The sequence below is a fragment of the Diuraphis noxia genome, unplaced genomic scaffold, assembly GCF_037042655.1.
Source record: "Diuraphis noxia isolate RWA-SAM2 unplaced genomic scaffold, SU_Dnox_SAM2 contig0004, whole genome shotgun sequence".
Classification (NCBI taxonomy): Eukaryota; Metazoa; Arthropoda; class Insecta; order Hemiptera; family Aphididae; genus Diuraphis; species Diuraphis noxia.
In genome coordinates, this window is record NW_028301714.1 from 6,050,451 (window position 1) to 6,074,552 (window position 24,102).

General features: G+C 27.0%; 2 protein-coding genes across 4 annotated transcripts in view; one reads left to right on the forward strand and one right to left on the reverse strand.

The window, feature by feature from the left end:
• On the reverse strand, positions 1-20,645 carry LOC107169365 (T-box transcription factor TBX1-B-like). Of its 3 annotated transcripts, XM_089226301.1 has the most exons (10): positions 20,360-20,645; positions 18,438-18,457; positions 11,110-11,323; positions 9,531-9,647; positions 9,097-9,253; positions 8,796-8,951; positions 8,192-8,259; positions 7,513-7,643; positions 3,011-3,242; positions 1-663 (listed from the first exon to the last, which is right to left on the reverse strand). In XM_089226301.1, the coding sequence occupies exons 2-10, from the start codon at positions 18,448-18,450 to the stop codon at positions 519-521; spliced, it is 1,233 nt and encodes a 410-aa protein (XP_089082427.1). In that variant the 5' UTR covers positions 18,451-18,457; positions 20,360-20,645; the 3' UTR covers positions 1-518. The 3 variants fall into 3 exon arrangements, with proteins under 3 accessions (XP_089082427.1, XP_089082428.1, XP_015374578.2); XM_089226302.1 differs by lacking the exons at positions 18,438-18,457; positions 20,360-20,645 and adding an exon at positions 18,345-18,362; XM_015519092.2 differs by lacking the exons at positions 18,438-18,457; positions 20,360-20,645 and adding an exon at positions 15,291-15,949.
• The window catches only part of LOC149055558 (uncharacterized), an 11,766-nt gene continuing 4,541 nt past the window's right edge, over positions 16,878-24,102 (forward strand). The window contains exon 1 of the mRNA XM_089226303.1: positions 16,878-17,539. The gene's annotated coding sequence lies outside the window, so the exon portion shown is untranslated. The remainder of the gene's footprint in view (positions 17,540-24,102) is intronic.

Genomic DNA, 24,102 nt, shown 5'->3' on the forward strand with positions numbered 1-24,102 from the left:
TTACAAAAATAAAATATTATTTTATTACAATATTAAACATTACGTTCATATTATATTATTATCGTTATGTTTACCACACTTATAGTTTAATTATAATAATATCATGATAAAAAATATACAGTTTGAAATCTGGAACTTACTTACTCTAATATAGTTATTAACCCATAGCTTATAAGTTATAATATATGGTTAAAACTATATAAATTATTATAATTCAAATTTTCAAACATTTGTAATTGGTGTCCTTTCGTTTTATAAACATAGTTCTAAACAATTTTTTTGTTTTAACAAAGTTAAATTTTAGTAATTTAAATAAAATTAATTAGACGTTATAATTTCCTATATCCTATTTACATATAAGTATACAATCCCGTTTTATAATTTATGAATATATACAAATTTTAATTCCATCTAGATTGATTTTATACAACTTAATAATCACAAATATCTATACATACATTAACGAGGATAGATATTACTCTAATTATTATTAGTTACTGTATCGACGATAACGCGTTCTACCTGGGCGCGTAATCATTTTGCAAATATGTATTGGATGTTTTTTGAGCTCCGTGAAACGTGGAAGGTCTATGATGGTAATGATGCTGGTAAGACATGTGGTATCCGGTCGCTATCTCTGTGTTAGAATTCTTTTGATGGAGTCTACAAAGGTATAGGAATAAAATAACAAATTATAAAATTCTCATTTCTCGTTTAGAAAATAAAAATTGCAAATAAATATTTACTATTTTATTATCATGTTTATATTAATGAGTAATACTTTGTTATTATAATTTATTATAATTTTTATTTTTGCTTTTAAATATAGCTGTTCCGTAAACAAACTAACTTAACCAACTTAAGGAGGGTCAATGGTCAATACTACTGATCGTTTATTTTTATGAAAACATATCTGTTTTTCGATCACGATACAAATATAACTACTAGATAATAAACTATTACTATTATTATAAGAATTCAGCAAACATGATTAGATTCATTATATTGTTAACTTGAGATAGAACACCCATCCTACTTGATCAAATTTTGATTTTTTTTCAACCTCTTAAATTTGATTTTGAAATGTAAAATTAATGATTTCTTGAAACAGAGGTAATACAAATATAGAAGTTAAAAACTAATAAATCAATTACAGTGAAAACCCTTTATAACGAAACTCGTTACAACGAAAAACTCTATATTACGTAAATAACATTAAATTAACTTATAATGGTTGGTTTGATTTAAAACCTATTAATTACTCTCTATTACGAAAATTCTCAATAACGAAAGAAATCACATGGTCCCTTCAGATTCGTTATAGAGAGTTTTCACTGTACTTATATCAATTTCAAGTAAATTTCATAGCAAATTTAAATGTTTTTTATATAGTGCCCTACCATAATTTTTATACCACAACATAATGAACATACAAACACGCTCATAACACACAAGAACACGACAACACGCAAATATTATTTAGAAACATAGATAATTTCTGTATTGAATTAAAAAACGGCTAGTAGATATCCTTCAATGAAATTATAGTAGGTAAATAATACAAATGTTGTTTAAATATATTATGTAAATGCTGATTTTATATAATATATTGCAATAAAACAAAATACTTAGGTAATTATAAAGTGTATTATTTACTAAATTTTTTTCAACAAAATATTATTTTAAAAATGTCATTACTATTTTATTTACTAATGTAAATGTGATTAAATTTAAATTTACAAACCAGTAACAACAGTTCAATCAACTATACATGTCCTAGATATTACTTAAGAGTTATAGAGGTCTAAGTTTTAGATAATTAAGATGTATAACTACTATATATTGTTTTCTATATACTAATAGACGCAATTATTTTGTTTGCACGGCACATTTGACTCGTCGCGTGTAATTAGAGTCCATATGTCAGTCCAACAGCGACAATATAATAATGTTCTTATGTATATATAGAAAATCGACAAGCGCCACCGTAACTTTATCTCTTCTGTGATTCCAGAGCTAATTTTGACCACTATTGTTATTGCTCTAATGTCCATGTTACCAATTCATCAACTAAGTTGATTCCGGTAAGTCTTTTGACATTTTTCTATCACTAGTCAATGTTTGTCTATGCAGTGTGGGCGAGTGTGGCTGTCTACTGTACTGTCCTACACTTTTGAAGATTAGTCACTGGTTACGGGACCAGGTGATGCTAAATAGTCACCTCAGTCTTCTTGGCTCTATATGGGTATACTGGTATACATATAAGCCACTACTTATACTAGTATTAATATAATACACTATATTATCAAAGGTATTAAACTATACTGAAATAGTGGAACCAGATGGCGGGAATCAGCAGACGACTATAGAGATAGATGGTGGTATGTTTATTTAACGGTATGGTCTTGATTAGCCGAAACTAAGTCAAAAGAAAAAGAAGAACTATATAGGTACTTATAAAGCAAATTTTTTTAAAACTTTTTGTTCATACTAATTTGTTAAATTTCTATTTAACTTAAAAAATTTGTAGTTTAAGGATAGTTGTCTATCGAAATCGCGAATAAAATTTCTCGGTTTTAAAATAATCCATCAAATTACAACTAAAATTTTTTTGAAATGATTGGTTTTGTACATTAAAAAATTGCTGTATGTATTTGTTTTAAATAAAAATAATCTAATAGTTACTACCTATATTAGATACCTATCTATGTTATGTTTGATAAAATAATGCCATGTTACAAATCTCTAATATTATTATAAAAATGTATAGATTACTTTTTTTAACCGAGTTGAGATTAAATTAGTTTTTCTTTTTCATATTAAATTTAAAATTAACAAGTTGAATAATTTAAGTATTGTCCGGTAACTATTCTAACTTCTATCTTAAAGCTCTTGTGTTCACTTTATTACTTAACTTGAGTGAAGTGTTTTCATTAACTTGTCTAACTTTATTATAGACTCTCTAACATTATATACCTAGTAGTTATTATAGTATTTCGTAAGTATGTACCTGTCATATCCGTGAAATGGCGAGTAGTTATGATGTGTATATGTAGGTGACGCGAATATCGGTCCGTAATTGCATACTTGGCTCAGGTAAGGCGTGACCGGTACGGTTGGGGTAGTAGCCGCTGTTGTTGCGTTCAAAGGCATTTGGTGTTGTCCGTGCGTAGTAGCTTGCATCATGTGTGGCGGCGAAGCAGATGACGAACTATCGCTGTTGTACATGTTCTCCATCACACCTGTGGATAGGAGAAACACGCATGTACATATTAATATGATATAATGTTGTTTCAATATTTTTATCTGCACAATCATATTATTATATAGGGTGATTTTTAAGCATGATCACCCCATTTTGCCTCCAATAATACATTTATTCAAATTCTGATCTTTAGACTTTTTGAACATATCTGAGACAATATTTTGAAATTCCTAACATTTTTGTAGGTACTAGTTTTTAGCCTTAAGGAGTGTCCTATAGCAATACAAACTTCTATATGTTTTAACTTTTAAATAAGAACCCCCTCTTTTTTACTGCAGATTATTTAGCGAATGATTTTCCCGAAAATGCGGCTGATGTATCTAAATCGAAATTCTGATGAAAAGTTTCTGAGTTATTAAAATTTTTATACTAAAATAATAATCATTAAAAATGATTTTAGAAAAATATTAACTATATATAATGTACCTAATATTAGAGGTATAGTATTTACTATACTTAAATAATTTTTATAAGCTATTTATTGTATTAATTGTTTAATAGCAATTAATAACATTTTCAAATCACCTATGTTCTCATATCTACTTAACCCATTACCATGTAGACTTATTATGCTTAGTACACATAGTGGGCATCATATAACAATTAGCTGAAGTTACGTGAGATATACTGAAAACAAGGTGTTGAAATCAGTTGTTTTGTACTTAATAATACACGCGTTTACCCACTTTACAATATTATTTTTAGTGGATGAAAAATGTATAGAAGTAGCGCATTCCGTTGACGTGTTTAGTGATTCAAAATCGGTACCCACGGTTAGGATATCGAAAACCACTCGAAACCGTTGTAATCCCATGGGAAAAAATAGGTTGTTATGATATCCAAGTTTCATAAGTTCATTAAAAAAATGTTTACTATATTATTACGAGATATTCAGACGTACACCTCTCAATTTTCTATCAAAATATTTTAAATATTTTTGTATTTAAAATAAGCTGTGGGATAATAGGTATAACATAAAAATACAACATTAACATCTAAAATATTTAACACTTATTAAGATATTCAATATTTATTTATTTATTTATGAACAAACGCTAATAATTAATTTTTATTTTGTTTGTAACTTTATTCAAAGTTTATTTTATTTCAGTTTCAAATTGATAATCATATATGTTTTTTTTACAAAGTTATTTAATCAAAATTGGTCATGTTATGACAAGTTAGAAAGTATTTATTATAAAAATTATAATTTATCTATTGCAGATCACTTTATTATTATAGCCCTACAGGCTACAGCGCGATTTAATATTCTGTGATAAATTGAAAATAGATATCTATATCATTAAAATTAAATTATTTATAAACACAAATCCTAAATTTATAAGTATTAAGGGAACATTAATTTTATTTTTAGGTTAACGACACGTAATTAGTATGTCTAGATGTTTTACGGGTAGATTTTTTTCGTAAACGTTAGCTGATCCAGTAGGATTTTTGTCTACGTGACCTCGATGATTTGTGAGGCAGTATGATGCACATTTATCATTCTAATAGGGACGACTAGCCAGACGTTTGAATGAATACAAAATTGTTATATACACATATAATTTCATTAAATACAAAGGATTACTACTGAATTTCAAACATGAAGTATTACATTTTAAATCATTACATTCGTTTCATTAAATTTAAACGCGCATACTTATTGTACCATAATATTTGATATTATTAATTTTTATAATCATGAAATGAATAATAATTCAATATACGCCTTTTAAATAATATGTAATAGGTATATTACATATTATTATTATATAAATTTACGTCATTACGGTATTTTATTTTCTAACAACCGTATTATATTCTGTGATGTGAATATTTTATTTTTGTTTTTATATATAAGTTCTGTTAATTAGACAAATAACTTTTTAAGTCATTTGACAGTCAGTTGGTTTCAATACAAATTGCATATATAGTTGAGGTCCAAAGTGGTGTAGGATTAAGAAAAGAGATTGATAGGATTTTTAGATTTTTTTTCAAATCGAGGAAACAAATCGTTATTTTTAACCGGTATATTTGTATATATTTTATTGGCATAAATTTAGGCTGTAAAAAATGAACTGAGGGATGTGGTGAGGACTGCTGTCGGAAACGGTACGAGCGTCACACATATTTTGACATAGACGTTGCTACTCAGTTTACAAAGATATTTTTATTTATACTTATGCACATAATGTATAATATTTAATTTATTTTGATATTTTGTTCGGATAAACGTTCGGGTGGCACGGTAATAAATTGACTACAATATCCACACCAGTGACAACTGTTTTCAAATTTAAATAAATTTGTTGTATATAATTTTATTTTGGCACCTGCCATCGGCAGTACATAAAACAGAATAGAATAATTTAAGTTGTAATAATATGCCAAACTCGCTTCTATAGTGTTAAAAAAAATGTATACACTCGATTTACTTAAACATTTAATTGGTAAATTTTGTAAATGCCCAGGATTTGTAAAATATTCAAATATCTAAGAAAAATTATACTCAACTCTTATTTAAATTTAAATAAGTTTTTAATTTTTGTGATTGTAATTTTGTTTTACTTCAATTTATTATATTATACCGTAGTTTAAATATGTTAATTTACTACCCGCGAGCAAAGAATTTTTTATCTTTTATAAATAAATAAATATACCTACTTAGAATTTTATATTTAATATTTAAATAGTTTTATTTTTAAGTATGCCGTGAATAGTATTTAACTACAAAAATGTATTAGATGGTATTGATTTAAATATAGATTAATTTATTGTAGATAATATTATGTACCATAATCAAATAGTCGTCGGGTGTAAATATTATTTATGTGTTTTAGAAGTATTTTTAAATTAATCGAAAATAAATTAATTTCATGTATGTTGATTAAAAATATTAAATTAATACGACTAATACAAGTTTTCAATATAGATATATTATATAATTCCATTCCAATCATCAAATATAATACCTAGCTATAATTCTATAACATCAGATACATATAGTTAAGGAATAACACTGATAGCATATTAATATATATATTATGCTATAATATACATCATAGATAATACATTAATACTTATATCCTATATTAGCTATATTATAGAATAAAGAAGTAGATAATGATAGTTGAATATATAGTTGAAAATAAATTTAAAATTGTTATTAAATTCAACAATTTTTCTTCTATTTCAGTAAATTATTCAAAATTTCCATTTAGTACTAAATAATCAGAGCCAGCGAACATAGGCATGAGATGGTTTTTAATTGTCTCGTTTAGAAACAGACGAGAGACTGCTAATGCGACGGAACGTCAGCAGTGGTATGCCTATTTAACGTTTCTCGAAAATATTATGATAAATGACTACCATAGACAACTCTGATAATTAATGACAGTTTTCGGGTGCAAGCAACATAATTTTAAGTACAACGCTACGTATAATATAAGTTTTTTATCATTTAAAATTGTATTTTTATGTTTTTAAGCGATGGACATGATTTAAATAGCATCTAAGAGTAAAAAACTAAAACATTTTTCAAAACGAAGGCGTTGAGCTTAAAACGATTAAAGAATATACCAAAACGAGTTGGATAAGTATACGTATTATATCAGTAATATCACATTAACATAACCTACAGTAAGTATATATAGGTGTGTTAATTATTTCTATTTTTAAAAATTTAAAATAAATATAAAACAATAGTTAAAACATTTAAGAACTAGGTACAAAATTTATTTGCTTCAAATAGTTCAAATTATATTTAATATCGCGAATATCGGTAATTTATTAATTATATTTTACTATATTTCAGTACCTATATTATTTTAGATTTTAGATTTTGTGGTTTTGTGTCAGAATTTATTTAAGATCTGTGGATTTTCGTTCGTTTTGAAAAAATTGATCAAGAACAAAATTTCAAATACGAAATATATGAAAATTAACACATAATTTACCTTAAAGGGATTATTTTTCGTTTTAAAAGTTGTCATGTTTGTACTATAGTTACTTTAGTATTGCCTTCCACAACAAATACATATTTCAACTAACATTTAGTTTTTGTAATACAATTATTTAATTTAAAGATATGAAGCTTTGTTTTATTATGTTAACAAATACATATGGGATCCATAAAAACGTCGTTTAAAATATAAACATTATTTTAATTTTGTCGGTAGAACATTAATCTTTATATAAGTTCCTTAATAAAAATATCCGAAATATAAATAAATAAAAAAACATACCCAAACTTCCTGTTGATTCTTTATTTGGGAACTGAACGCAATTATTGTTGTTATGGATTCCAGTGACGTTTTTTTTGCATTGCGATTTATTATTGGCGGCTTGTGGTTCACTATCAATAGACATAGGACCACTGCATGAAAAAAAAAATAATTTTAACTTCCTTCAGAAAAAAAAATACAATTAAACACACATACACACACCCACACAGTTGCACACACACACACATGTTTCACACTTTAACATATTTAAAGCAATGTGTCGAGTATAAAATAAGAACGAATTTTTTTCCAAAAATCATATAAACCGACATTTATTGCTATTTATGTGCCAATTTACATGAAAACACCTACAATGATTGCCAGCTATGGGGATTTTTTTAATTGACTTGTGTTATGTACACCTTTTCTTGAAATGTACTACTAATTTACTAGTGTATGTATAATAATATGTATATTTAAGAACAGTATAACACACCGGTGTCAATTAGTAACGCTTGGGCTCATTCCAAAGAGGGTGAAATGAAGAACGGAAAAAAAATCTGTCAAGATTTATAATCTGGTAGCTTCTTTAGTCTAATAAATATATCAAGTGTATATTATACACAAAGCTTTTATAATGTTCCATTTTATTTAGATATTAAAATAAATGCAAACGCATAAAATATTAATATGATATTACCATTCTTCAGTCTCGCAGTCTCTGAATCCTTTTGCGAATGGATTACTAGCAATTTTTAACTGTGTTATCTACAAACAAAAAAGTTAAATAAATATATTTATATTTATTCTTAAACCTGTATTAAATAGGTACATTTCCAACGTTATAGATTTAAAATTGAACTTAAAAATAAATATGATGTAATTTTAGTTTGAATTCAACTTATTATTTATCATCGTATTTAATATTTATCAATTTTATTCAACGAATGAGTACTTGTACTTTGTAGGTATGTTAAAGCCAAAAATAACACAATTTAAAATCAAATAATATTATTATTTATTGAGTGAAGACAATTTAATAAGTAATAGAAAGTTATAGATGGTAGTAAGTATTTGAAAAATAAAAATAACAAGTCAATAAAAAATAAAAAGGTATTATATAAATTAAATCAGTGTAGTATATAGAATGCAGGAAGTAAATAAACATTGAGCTAAAAGTTCATGATACAATAATAATAGATACTAATCGAATTATATCACAAAATATGTAATTCATCATTCATTATAGAAGTATTTTGAATGGTTTTAATTTAATTAATTAATTAATTTTTAATTTATCTTACCCTGTGATTTTGGTAAGCAGTGACAGCTGTAAATTTGGTCTCTGGAAACATAAATGTTTTAAAATTGTTTGTGGAATTTGAAGAGCCTTCGTCTCTTCCTGGAATGTAGAGTACATGGAATCTGGGTTGGTATCGATGCATTGAATTAAGGATAATCTAAATAAAAAAATTTTCGAATAAGTAAAGACAATTTTTATATGCGAGAAATATAGGCAATTATTATATCTATATGGGTAGTAATGATTTTATTATAGTCAACTACTTATACCTACTGTTTAAACATTTATTATTTTATACATACATGCCCATTGTCATCCATCTGATTGTTGGTCAACTTAAGTTTATCGAATGATACAACTTGTTTCAACCACTGTCCTCCAGATGCTGGTGAATCAGGATGAATATGTACTCTAGGGGGTGATATAGGATCCGATTTACCAGCGACCACCCAGCTTGAACTATATAATGCATAACATTTAGGTATCATACTAGGAATACATCAAATGTGCTTTAGAGATGAACACTACACTGTGATTTTCTCGAAGTAGAGTCCGAACGGTTTTACCACTGCGGTTTAGATGGTAACGTAAAAACTCCATCGGTAAAACTGTTCGAACCTTAAGTATTATTCGGAAATCTAACTTTTAACATTTGATTTATAATATAACTTATAAAGTTTGAAAATCTAATTTTAGATTTAAAAACTTAAATATTAAACATAATATCTATATTTACCTATGAAATGCATATCTATATCTTTTATCATCTACAGGAACAAAATCCATCATAAGCATATATTCTGCTACTGGATCCAAACCATATAATCGGACTTGGAATGTAGGGAACATTCTTCTGTAAATCATAAATCTATATTTACTAATTTTGATAACACATTTTATACATACAAAATAAATGTTATGTTTATGTAAATTATTGTACAAAGATTTTAAACATTTGGAGCTATTATTATTAAATATCACGATAAAATGGAAAGGCTCTGATACACTCGTTAATGTCTCCAAAGTTTTCATATGAATTGATGATTTAAATTAAATTTACATCCGATTATCTTAAGTGATTTATCAAGCAAAAATAATATTAATGTATGAATATAATAAATCTATAATTTTAATTCATTCTATAATTTACAAAAATATGTTTGTATTAATTTGTAATAACAAAAATGTATGCATAATGTCATGATGATGCAACATTTGAGTGAATAGTAGATCCTATACATCATAACTCCACATATTTATATTTTTTTTATATTAATTTGTATTAATTTATAATAACAAAAATGTATGCATAATGTCATGATGATGCAACATTTGAGTGAATAGTAGATCTTAAACATCATAACTCCACATATTGCTAGACGATTTCCATTAAAAAAAAATTTGTATACATTTTTTACAATGGGATTATAATATATTAATGTATGGTTAAGCGTCAATAGTTTGAGTGTTTGGCACTCGTCACTGTGGTCTTTGGCGCCGATATGACGCTTCGAAAATATAGCTAGATTTTTTTATGAAAAACAATTTCAAATAATTATAGGTAAATAAGTCAAATTTTAAATGTAGTATTGTTGTATTTTGTTTATTTCTCTTTTGAAATCATCATATAGAGACTTTATATGACGTATAAATAAGTATAAGTATTTAATAATAGATATATGAACAAAAATTATAATTCTCTTAAAGAAAGACAGAAACGAATTTAAAAATAATACATGAATTAAAATCGAAATTAGAGTTTAAACTTTAAATATTAAAGTACCGAAGTATAGTGGACATCATGATTGTGTACAATCAGCTTATTCCATATACATATAATTTAAATCCATGATAGGAAACATTAATACATTATATTATAAATCTATGAATCTATTTCTCTATAAAATAAGAATATGTAAGAACTAAATCAAAATTTAATAATAATTCAAGTAAATTGAATAATCAATATATAAGACCCCAAAAAATTTAAGTAAAATAAGTAGTTATACTTTATATATTTCAATAAATAGTGTATGCCTGTTTCAGGAAATATTACAATTAAATATTTATACAATTTTCAATATAAGCTGCAGAGAAATGAATATAATATTTTTAAACTCTGAACAGAGTAAAAATATCGATCTGTATTTTAGACAGATTATTTCATGACCCTACACTTAGTGTATTAAAATTAAAATAAATCATTAATTATTTAGAAGTAAAATATAATATGTAATATGTTGTACATACTATATATTATGGAGGTATTTATATAAATTTACTTAATCATATTTTTTTAACATAGTTGTATTTACCTGCCAGCTTTGGTGACGATCATTTCCGTACCAAGCTCATTAAACTCTTCCCACAGGTGTTTCATTTCTAATGCGGCACCAACTCCAGAAAGTTTTGGATGTTCTTGACTATTGGCCACTACATCCAATCTTTTTCTATCTGGTGATAAATATGATTGATGAGAAGTTGATTTAATTGCTTGTATATTTGAACTCGATACAGTTTCTAAACATGCTATAGACAAACAAATTATTATTTTTTATTTTTATCAACTTACATGATTTCATATTAATTATTATTTTTTATATACCATAAAATGTATATCATTATTGAAATGTTTAGTTTACATTATTGTAATATTTAATATTTTTTATGATCAACTATTTTAAATTAATTTTGAGTTATAGCTGCAGATATTTATTTATAATTTAAATATTTTAAAGATTGGTCTAAAACGATATTATAAGGCAGTTTTACCAAAAAAAGTAAAAAAAAACTATGAAAAATATCTGCCTTACTACACCTATATAAATATATTTAAAACTAAAACAACATTTTCTTTTCTTTAAATTCAGATAAATGTAGCCAAATAGTTAATACATGTATTCTCAATTTTCATATCTGAGTTTTTAACATATTTGTGAATAGTCTTCATTTCCAAGTGTTATTTTTTGGCAGCTATTTTTGTTATGATACGAAAATATGAAAAATATATTTTGAAATTTATCACTTCAATTAAGTTTTTGATAGAATTCAAATAATTTAGCCAAATATATTGATACTAAATATGTAGATAAATTTAATTAAAAATCAGAAAGTTAATGTTTAAAAAAAATATTAAGACTAAAATAAAATAGTACAATAAACACTAGTAAAACAGCGGTATACTTATTAAAAACAACCATGTTTTGTTTTATAAAATATAATTACTCAATACTTAGAAACAATAAAAATCGTTAATAATCGTTTATCAAAATTAAAAATACATGTATAATATAATTACCGCGGCAGGATGCCAGGATATAAAGAAATTGAGTTTAGGGAGTCGTGACCTCTTCAGACTCCTCAATAATTAAAACACATCTTACCATCTTCATATTCACATTTGGCAATTACGAAATAATAAGAATAATTTGGTACTTTTATATTAGACACGTGATTGATTACGATATATGCCTTTTCTAATAGTTAAAAGACCTATTAATAATAAATAACGTTTTATATTAAATGCCGTCACAAAAATTCCAGAAAATATCTATCAAACTGGAAAAATACATCACCGTTTTAGCTACACCGTGGTATTAAATAATGGTTATTTGGTTATAGTTATCTATAACTATTGGGTTATACATTTTTTTTATGTGCCTAAATAATTAGGTATTGTAAAAGTATCTAAATATTAATACTTAAACTTTGATACAAAATAAATAATAAAAATATAATCTGTCATTTTTATATTGCTTATAAACCGATGGGTGTGTTACTATTTGATCACAGACGGACGTGAAAGCGAACTTAGAAAAGTGTTAAAAAGCGTATTCGTCCCGCGTTCTGAATTCAAAGCACAAGAGTATAATATTATTGAGACGTATTAATGAAAATCTAAATAAATACGAGATTTTAATCAGTAATTTATTCATTGTTCAAACTAATTTCATAATTTATATTTTATACTATACTAGTACTAGATGTATAGCCCGATGGCTGACTTTACTCAGAAAAATGCTCATGGTTATTAAATACAATGCTATTTAGGACTTAGGTCTATCTAGGTTTTAATGTTTCTCAATTCACCACGGACAATTCGACGGAGGTGGATTGGGTTTTGCACTTGTTAAATTCAAAAAAATCTGTTACCAATGGCTACCTAAATATAAATGAAATTTATTTCGTTCTTTAGCCGATAGTAGGTACCTACGATTACGGAATAGGTATTTCCCGACCACCGCTGCCGACCGTTGAAGTATACGATAATCGAAAAGTTCGCGAAATCTATAGAAGTTTAAAAACAAAGCTATGAACACTCCTCGGAGGTCTTCACTTTAAAATATTTGACTTTTAAAAACATTTCATGGGGGGTCACTACCTCCAAACCTCTCCACTGGTTGCGCCTGCACTGTGTTCAAATGGTGCCAATTGGTTCAGTAGTTTCTAAGCCCTATGTATTAATTTTTAAATATTATATACATTTTAATAATTATATTATGTTCTTATATGAGATTTTGTTACTATATGAATTCTGATTTTGAATAACTATATTATTTTCTATAACTAATGGCAACCTTACGATAAACAAAAAAAAATAATTTTATTTTCATGAACTGAAACAAAATTCATGTGGTTATCAATATTTAGGGGTTGAATCCTGCAGGGATGAAAAGTAACCTCACAGCACGTCCGACGTTCAATAGCCCTTATGCTATGGGTGCGAATTTTGGTACCAAACGAATTTGTATAAGGAACATCAGATAGGCCATTTACTTTATATGATAGATTTTCGATTATTGCTTTTATGGATAGGTTAGGTATATTATGTATATTATGCATAATATTTTTGACTACATTTTAATTTTGTTACTTTTTATAGGTAATCTTGCACTAAATTGAGTTATTTCTTTTTTTAAGGTTTTTTTGTGCTTATTATTAAAATATAATAATTTAGAGTTTTATATATATGCACTGTTATGTATTACTTATATGTCTATATCTATACGTATATTTCTGCTTTTATATTATATTGATTGAACTTGAATCTAAAAGACCTATAATTGGCATAACACCAAGTGTATCCTAGTCCGAAGGTGTATAAAATAAATTCAATATTGGCACACTTGTAATTCAAATAATGTAAGATAAAAATTATATCACATATCATAAGTGATATAATAGAAATAAAAGATTCTGTTATAGAATTGAAAAAACTGGTTTATTTAGATGTATTGTATATGCGTATATTAAACAGAAATTTATAGTAAACATTATAATACATTGACATAATTTAAATTTGAAATGTAAAATTGTCTTATTAATAAAAAGAAAACTGTTAAAAAATTAAAATAAAACATGATTTTTATACACATAATGGCTGCTATACGCCCATACACAAACGCTGAAACGCAATATAATTATACATAATATGTACCTATTATACCTATATTGCATATAACCATAGATATATGTGTGTATATTTCTACAATATATATTTTGATATATAAATCATTATACTATACATAATATTTTAGATAATAACTATAATAATATGCGAACTTTTTTCAATATTTTAGTATTTTACTAGACGTTAAAATAAAATAGGTATCTGATGTATTATTATGTTTACTTAATGGCTAATTTTAAGGATGACTACAACTAATTTGCGTGCATTTTACAATGCAGGTAAATAAATAAATTATAATCCGGTCATCCGGATTGTACCTATTCCTATACTAAATTCTGCAGAATGAAAATATTATTTCATAGGAATTTAGTAGATACTATTAATTTATATAGGTATTATAATATATTATAAACATAATAAAATTGAATTTATTATAATTAATTATCATAAAAAGGTAAATTTTGAAATTTAAATAAGAAATTGAATTTATTAAGTTTTGCACGAGCATCGATATCTAGTTTTTACGTTATAATAAAAAGTTATTATGCATAGGTATATGATATGTGTTTATTAAGTACCTACCTAAACCTAATGTATTAAGAAATTTAATTTTGGAATCAATATTATGATACATTATTTTATTAAACTTTATATAGGCTCAAGTTATTATTAATTTTTATTAATAATAAAAAATTTATACACAAATACGTAGATTAAATATATAAAATTAACATTATTTTTTTATAGACAGAGTTAAAATTTTTGAAAAAATATAGTAAGTAAACAAAAGTTGTTTGTAGGTATTTATTATATAAAATACTTACTGAAGTTATTTATGTAATTAATTTTAAACCATATAATATAACTGTATAAGATAGTGATTACAATCTCGTAAAATAAAAATAAATAAAATACCATATCCGTATATTATATTGTTTGGTCAAGTCAAAGCTGATTTGGTATATTTTCAGATTCCATAAAAAACTATATTAATTAATGCGATATGTATTCTTAATTGCCTAAATACATTTGTAAGGTCATAAAAATAAAAAATGAACAAAAAACATAGTATAGTTTGGCACCTACCTTCAATATCCTTCATCGGTGTATTGGATGGTGGTGCTACCCAATTGTCATCATACAGGTGTTCAACGTTTCCTCCACTGCCATACGTATTATAAAACGGGTGCATGTTGACCACCCCTTAAGCACTTATTTTGTCAACACTAATATTTTTTTTCACTTTTATGAAAAATTTATCAACCGTTTATTTAGTGGCAAAAAAATATTTAACAAATTATATTCATCACTATGGTAAAACAAAAATATACAAAAGTGTGAAACGTCCGCGACTGATTTACACGACAATTATTATTGTACATTGGCCACCGTGAAATGTGGACGATGATTTTTTTATTGCCGAAAAAAAATTAAACAGATAACTCAAATCAAAACAAACGAATATCACCCTGTCAACACGCGCGTTGCTATAATATTTAACCAGGACAGATTTTTAAAGGTGGCGAAAAAACAACACCGAAACTCGCGAACCTTTCACCAATACTGGTCTATTTCTCTGTCATCCCGTTTTCTCCCGTCACTAAATCGTTTTATTTTTAACGCCACCGTAGTACTATTTTTTCATCATTCACACATTTCACAACCCACTAGTGAAGGGATTGGCTTATGCTCCGGATTGGCCAAGTGGGTTGGGCGTACGCATATAGTTCCCCTTCTGTTTTTGTTGGATCCAGCCTCTTGTCCCCCCTTTTGAACACACCCTCCCATGGTCCCATGCATTATATGTTTAAATTTTTTAAAACTGTACCTAATATACCTATACGATTTTTATTTATTCTCCAGTAGTTGCAGTTAACTACATTGAGTGGTACATATTTTTTACAATATTTATTGAACAGTTTTATTTTTACTTACTCGTGCTCACTTATATTTACCTTTCTTTTTAAACATAAAATGAATTAATTTTTTAGTTTCTACCTACTACTTTCTTTAATTATTATTCTAGTTATTCGAAATGCCTATATAGGTATTTATATTATTTTAAGTTTTAAACTCATTATATATGTAGGTACATAGACTATGTAATAGTCTATGTACCTACATAAGTTGCACAGTAATGTAATAGACTATGACTATGTTTTTAAATGGTATATTTTTCTAGTTCTATATAGCCCCCACATATAATTATACCAAACTACGCACATGTACATAATATTACATCGTATATATAATATATATATATATATTGAATAATTATACACGTTTACTATACTGGGCTATACTAGTCTATATGCTAAATCTCTTATTACGTGAACAAAATATTAAATATTCGAATTTTATATTTTAAGGTCTTATGGCTTATGCAATATTTGTTAATCATGTTATACCGTTATAATAGTTACCTATAAGCGAAGTAAAGTATTATATATAAAGTGTATTATATAAATAAAATATATTTTAAAATGTAAAGTTAATTCATTTTAATGTATTTTTATGTAATTTAATGTAATCTGTGCTATGATATTATATTGAGCTTAATATGTATAGTGTATACCTTATATATCATATACCTACATATTTATTAATTATTATAATATAATATTCTTACAGTGGCATCATGAACATTTTTTTTTTTTAATTTTAAGCGGTGTGTAATCTTGTTTGCGTGTACAGTTTATATTTATATTAAACTATCATTATTGAATAAATAATTTTTAATAATATAACGTGATAAACTTACGAAATCATCATATAATAGACTAAATTTAGACTTTTTAGAGTATAGGTATACTTTACTGATTTATTGTTAAGGAGTTACATGTATATAACAAAATGCATACTGCATAATTGTACATAAGTAATAGATGAGGGACTGGAAATAGGTATTATTATATTGCATATTTTATTTTATTTTATTTATTAAATGTACGGGCTGGATCCTTTTGACAATAAACATTACATAAATGTGATTACAGAACGCGTTAGAAAAAATAATTATTAACAGAAAAGAATGATATTATACAATTATAATTACTTATAAAATCGATATTATACATGATTATATTAATAAACTGCTGAAGGTGGGGTGTTCTTTGGCACACGACATTATACGTCTTAAAGGCTCATTAGTCATATATTGTTGGTGGTGGCATACAGTCATAGAAGAAGCCGTTGGAACGAGATGATCAAGAAGGAACTTTAAAGCAAATTAGAGAGAGAAGTACTGGAGAATCGATACTATTGTTTAAAAGACACGTAAGAATAAATTTCATATCTGCAAAACGGTGACGATCAGACAAAGAGGCTAAACCCAAGTGAGTATAGCAATCTGCGTATAGTCATTAGGTGCACATCAGGTATCTTAAGTATAAAGCTAGCATATCGTAGGAACCTGCGTTGAACCCGCTCAATTTGCTTGAATTATCAGCAGTATAAGGGTCCCTACTACGGCTGTATATTCTAATATGGGACGCACTAGTGCACAGAAAACTGTTTTAAACGATGATTCAAGCCGAAAGTCCTTTACTAATCGCATTACAACCCCCGTGGTCCATATATATGTATATAGGGTATTTATTGTAAGAAGTTATAGGTCCCAATAATATAAATTGATATTGTAATATAATATCAATAATAATTTTATTATTAATTAAAAATAAATAAATATATAGACAGATTTTAATTTTACATGTGTCTAAGTGGGTGAGTGGATAGCTTCAATATTTGCCCTTATGGATAAAATATTTGAAACGCTACTAACGCCACTTATATATAAAGATAACATGTTACAAAACATAGACTAGCAAAACTAAAAACATAATATATACTTTTATATGGCAGTATTTGACGTAATATTGATAAAACAAAATTACAAACGACATAACTACAAATTATAGTAAGATAGTGATAGTAATAATAATAAAAATAATATGTATATTATTATAGTACCTATGTGTAAGATCAAGATTTAAATTTGTTAATCATCAAAATTAATTTTAGTTTTGATTTTAAATACTGTTGGAATTATGTTATTGGAGAATATTGCGAATTGATAAACAATAAATGAATTGCAGATTAAGTACACTTATACTCTATATAAATTACGAGTTAGGTACATACTGACATGTTTCGGGGCTTAGAATAAACAATATTAGTTTCCTATATCTTCTACATCTTGATTAAATATGTGGTTGATTCTCAAAATATACCTACTGCAAATAACCATCAGCTACCTGAAAAGTTAAAAAATGATTATACATTATTGAGATGATAAAAAAGTGTAAATTAATATTTACTATTTAGTCATAATTGTTTAGAATAATATAATGTAGTATGAAGAGGCACGAAATAAATTATTATAAAATATATTCTATTATTTATAAGTATAAAACTATCTACTTATCCATCTATTGTCTACACAAATACTTTTAATATAAATTTTTTATTTTATTTAAATAGTAGGTATTCATAGATTTATTACCTTGTTTATTTACTTAAATAACAGTGACTTATTTGAATAAAACTATTTTTGTGTTAGGTGTTATTGTTATTATATACAGAGTATAAATAAATACACATAAAAACAAATTGTTCGCGTAATTTGATTATTGTATATCTTATATTAATTTTAAATCTACCATTTATATCCTCGAATAATATTCTATTTTAAAATTACAAAAATACTAAAAAAAAAAAATGGTGTCTGTTGTGGGTTATATGTGCATGACCACGAAGTTTTTTTATATTTATTTTATGCACCTAATTTTTATTACACTGTTGAAATATCTACGATGGCTTCCACATCGAACAGGCGTACTTGTATTATAAACTTCACATATTTCTTTCTATTCTTCCTCTCTCCCTCTGTCTTAACATTACATTTTTACTAGCCATACAGGAAATAGGGCCAATGTAAGTTGTCATCACCTCGCTTTCGTGGTGTATATACATACAAGAATTAATAACTCGAAGTGAATGTACGCAATAGGCAGACGGAGCTTATTTTTCATTATACGATTCATAATAACGCGTATAATAACAATAATGAATATCATCGTTATTTCTAAGAGCAATATTGAAAGATTCAGTCCAAGACTCCAAGTGTAATAAATGTAATTAATATTAATGTTAGGTATTACCTACTTATTTTCAAGTATAACTTTTATCCAATTTAATCTTAACATTTCTTTATTTCTAGAAAATAATTAATTATTCTAACAATAGCTATAATTAAATATTTTTGTTGACATTAAAATTAAAATAAATTATGGTTTTTGTTAAAGAAATGAATGAGGAATGATTAATTTTTATATTTTCATACATATTAGATATGGGTATATTTTTATCAGAATAAAATGTCATTATATTTATAAGTGGTTATTTTAAACTAAAACACCAATATATTTAAAAACTAGACTTATAAAAATTTTATGTTGTGTTTATGAGAATAAATATCAGCGTATATATACAATATAGTTAAAAAACGACACACAGGCGAAGCCGAGTTATTCCTTAACTATAAAATATATTTTATATCTTTTTATTTATATTGTATACTTTAATTTTCTTACGTGTATTCTGTTATTATTTTATTAATCGTTAAATAAAAGCTTGCTTGAAACTTGAAGTACGTTTATAACTTATTTTTTTGCTCACAAATTAGGTATAGCATAATTTATTATATTATAATAAAGTTCACTTAGCTACAGTGCCGGCTATACCTATATTAGAATGTGTAGATTTAAATTTATGCATCATATAGGGCTTAAAATGGATCCGGGTCGGCTAAGCCCTCCTAATTTGTTGTTCCCCCTCCTTATATACGTCCTTGCTAACATGGATATTCGTTTCGTGGGAATGTGGTCACTGCTCATCTTTTTTACTAATAGTCTGTACCTATCAGGGGTCGGCAAGTAATTTCTGTTGGAGTCCGGAAGATTAAAATAATAAATAAATGAGGTCCAGTGAAAAAAATGTTTGCCAAATCTTTATGTTCTTTTAATAGTAATATGAAGAAAAAATGTTAAGACATGTCAACGATCCGGAGGCTTTCTGCGTGCCACGGTCCGAAATCGGACCGTGGTCCGCCAATTGCCGACCGTTGGTCTATATAATATAAAATATTTAATACGTACTCTCCTGCTGTCCCGAATAATGGCTGATCGAGAATCGTACATGATGCACCTACGACGTGAACTAGGATCTGAAGATGACACTGCAGCCAGTTGGCGACCGCGAGCTAGACCGTGGTATAATATCTCTGCAGAATGACGAAGCACTACGAATACCGTCGAATATGTGCATATTATATTTACCTATTTGGAATTCATAATAACGTCTGGGCACTCGACGGCGCTCAGAAATTTCTACTAAACATTTTAATGTGTTTTTATTATAAAGTAGGTATATTGACTTTGACTATGATGATGCCCTCGCTCGACCGTGTTAGGTATAAGAAAAAAAATAGGGCTCACGCGTGTTGTACGTATTATAGCTACTAAACTAAACATATGGAACACGTATAAAAATAATATGATTCTGATAAGAAGTCGCCATAATATTATACATTCCTAGTCGTGGGAAAACATGATATGAACGTTGTGTTACCTATATGGAAATCGCCATAGTATAATGTTAAAAATCAAATCGGAATGTATATGATACATGTATGGTGACTCACAAGTTGGCACATTTTAAATCATATATATATAATATCATGTATATATATTATATATATACAGAGTGTAACAGATAGAACTGACTTTTAGAATAACTTTTGTTCTAATTAATATTTTTTTGTTTTGTTTATTATTAAGAGACCCTTGTGCTACACGTACAATGTAAAAAAAAATTTCATTTTTTTAATAGTACAAATAAAAAAATTTAAATTTGATTAAATTATTGTTGGAAAAATTCAAAATAGCCAATTTGTAAATTTAATTAAAAGAAATATTTTGATGGTAAAAATATTTATCTAAATCAATTGATTTATTTTTTAGAATTTTTTTAAATATCAATATTTTTTTGCATAAATTACTTTGGAGCGTTATAACTTCTTTCAAATATTATTTTCAATATTATTTCTGAAATTAGTATATTTCTTAAATTAGTTATTAATATATAATTTTCAAAATTTTTGTTGCACGTTTAATTAGCATAATTTTTTTTTTTAGTCAGTTCTATCTGATATACCCTGTATATGAGAATTATTCATATGATGCATTCCATGTATTTAATTTAGTGGTATAGTAGCCCTGCAGAGGTAAACCGCTTCCGTATTCTTCTTTGTGTCATCCAGTACTCGTTAGCGAATAAAATATACTGAATACGTTGTCCGACAGGCGACAATGTACTTTTTAGGGATATCGAGCGTGCACTTAAAATATTGTTTGAATTTTGAGTATGTACTAAACAGGTAAAATTCATCGTTCTGCACCGCAGTGCTGCAGAGTTATTATACCACAGAGTATGAGAAATATATTCTGTGATCATACCACGGTCCAATGCGGTGAACCGGCTGGTTACAGCGCCTACCGATGACCGGGACCGGTAAGCGAAGGGAGCAACTATATAGGTACTTAATACTTATGTTTCATTGACTGGAAACCGAGTCTGGTGACCGGAGCCGGTAGGCGACTACTTATCAATTATCATACTCCAACTTGCTACTTGCTTTCATAACAAATTTCAAAAACTATCGATTTAAAAAGATTGAAATACGTAATTACCAAAATAGAAAAAAAATGTATGAAGAATATGGTAAATTATAGCGTAAAAAATGCGAAATTTCTTACTTCCAAAGACCATAACATCGAAACTAAGTCCGACCAACAGATTCTGATTGCACCATTCTTCTAAAATGGTTAACATAAGTAAGTTCCAAAAAAAGAAAATCGAAAAATTCCATTGGCCATGGGGTGGTAATGTGCATTTGTTATTCCAATTCTTTACGATTCGGCTTTTAGTGTTTGAACCGCGTGTTATAAAAATAATATCAAACCGAGTTCACCCAGCGGCCACTGCCTTATGCTCATGCCTTTATGTATAATTTAGCATATATGTATATACACCAATATGTACGATGTTGACGTAGGTACATAGGCGAAAATAGAAAATAGTATTAGGACAGACCAAATTAAAAATATGAAAAAAAATTCTGATTATAAAAATAAGTTTTTAATTTAAATTTTAAATTTTATTATGCCAGTACATAATCCAGTTAGTATTAGGTCAGGCCATGGCCTTACTGCCTTAGTGGCCTGACTCGTAGTTTCGCCTATGTCGATGCACTAAAAACCTATTGCTTGTCAACAAAATGGCACTTAAAATAATTTTGTACTGCGATTATACGCTGATATTATACATAATATATACATATAGCTGTGTTACAATCGTCACGCGGCTGCAGCACGGATATTGCCATATCGAATGACATTTTATTGCTCATATCGCGGAGGTGTTGAGGTGCAGCGCAGTATATAAGGTATCGTATGCAGGGTATATATTATGTTCATATATTATATTATATAGTTGTTTTTAAACGACTTGTCGACAACGTACGCTACCCCTGACTACCGGTGGTCTATATTATTATACATTCATTTTGGCGTTTTTGTTACAGGAAGTGAATACAGGATATTGTACATTATGAAATTAATGTGCGTGTGGTTTTCTTTCTTTTTTTTTTTTTGAATAATTGCACCCGTATAGTACTATAGTTCATAGTGACGTACCTATATACCCAAAAGCGCTTGTAGAATAAGCAAACGACGATCGCCGATGACAAACGCAGAGTAAACATTGACTTGATTTGTTGACACAGGCTGTACTGCAGAGTGTATAATAATAATAATAATACTAATAAATATAATGAAAACTTACAATACGTTATCGCGTGTGAAATGATATTATTGCCGGTTGCTGACAGATCAGAGATCGCGTACGACACAACCACTTGGCACTTATTAGTTATTATATACATAAGCTTCTGCAGCCCATCGGTCGTGGAGGAAATAAAATGTGTACAATATCTACGATTATATATAAATAGACAGGATATAATATTATTCCGAGGCGGCGTGTACGGCGAAAACGCTATACTTATGTATATCTATTTAAATTGTATATGTGATAATTATTATATTTTGTGTATAATGCTTAATAAATGTGAATTTATTTCACTTCAACAACAGTTTTGAGGGGAAGTTATAGCTAATTTCTTAATAATTTGGATAATCGTAAAATGTAATAAAAAGTTTAAGTATTTTACTGTTATATCATTATAGTAGGAATGATTGCAGGAAAATTGTCCAAGTAAACGTACCTAATTACCCTTTTTTTACAAACTTTCAATAATAGCTATTTTATTTAAATCTAGATTTTTGGAATAATTAGGTACTAACTAGGTATAATTATGTGCCATATTTTAAAATAATTAGATTTTCGTATACCATTTAAAAAGTGTCTGGTATACCTATCTTGTGATGATAAGAACTGTGCTTAATCAAACGAGAACCACCTTTTTTCCTTTGTGAACCGATGAATTGCTAACTTGAAAAGGAAAATTAAGTTAGCATTATTTTCGACCATGCAGCATAACTCGTGTTTGATGCTTACCTATAATTTTTGAGAACATATTTTAATTTAAAATGGTGATGCGTCTTAACTTCTAAATATCTTCAAATTTGAACTACTAATTTCTTAGTAATTACTTAATACCTACTTATATTGGAGTATTTGATGGACTATGGATAATAATTCTTATTCCTTAATAGTTTTGTATGAATTATAAAATAGATGCTATTTATAGCCTAATACTCATAAGGTTTTCTAAGACAATTTGTATAAATTATAAAATATACTACCTAATTATATATTA

Coding starts and splice junctions, on each gene's coding strand:
- LOC107169365 (XM_015519092.2), bottom strand. CDS start 15,396: ATGCACCCGTTTTATAATACGTATGGCAGTGGAGGAAACGTTGAACAC. Junction 11,324..15,290: donor ACCGATGAAGGATATTGAAG/GTAGGTGCCAAA, acceptor GTTTGTCTATAG/CATGTTTAGAAACTGTATCG. Junction 3,243..7,512: donor AGAATCAACAGGAAGTTTGG/GTATGTTTTTTT, acceptor TCCTATCCACAG/GTGTGATGGAGAACATGTAC.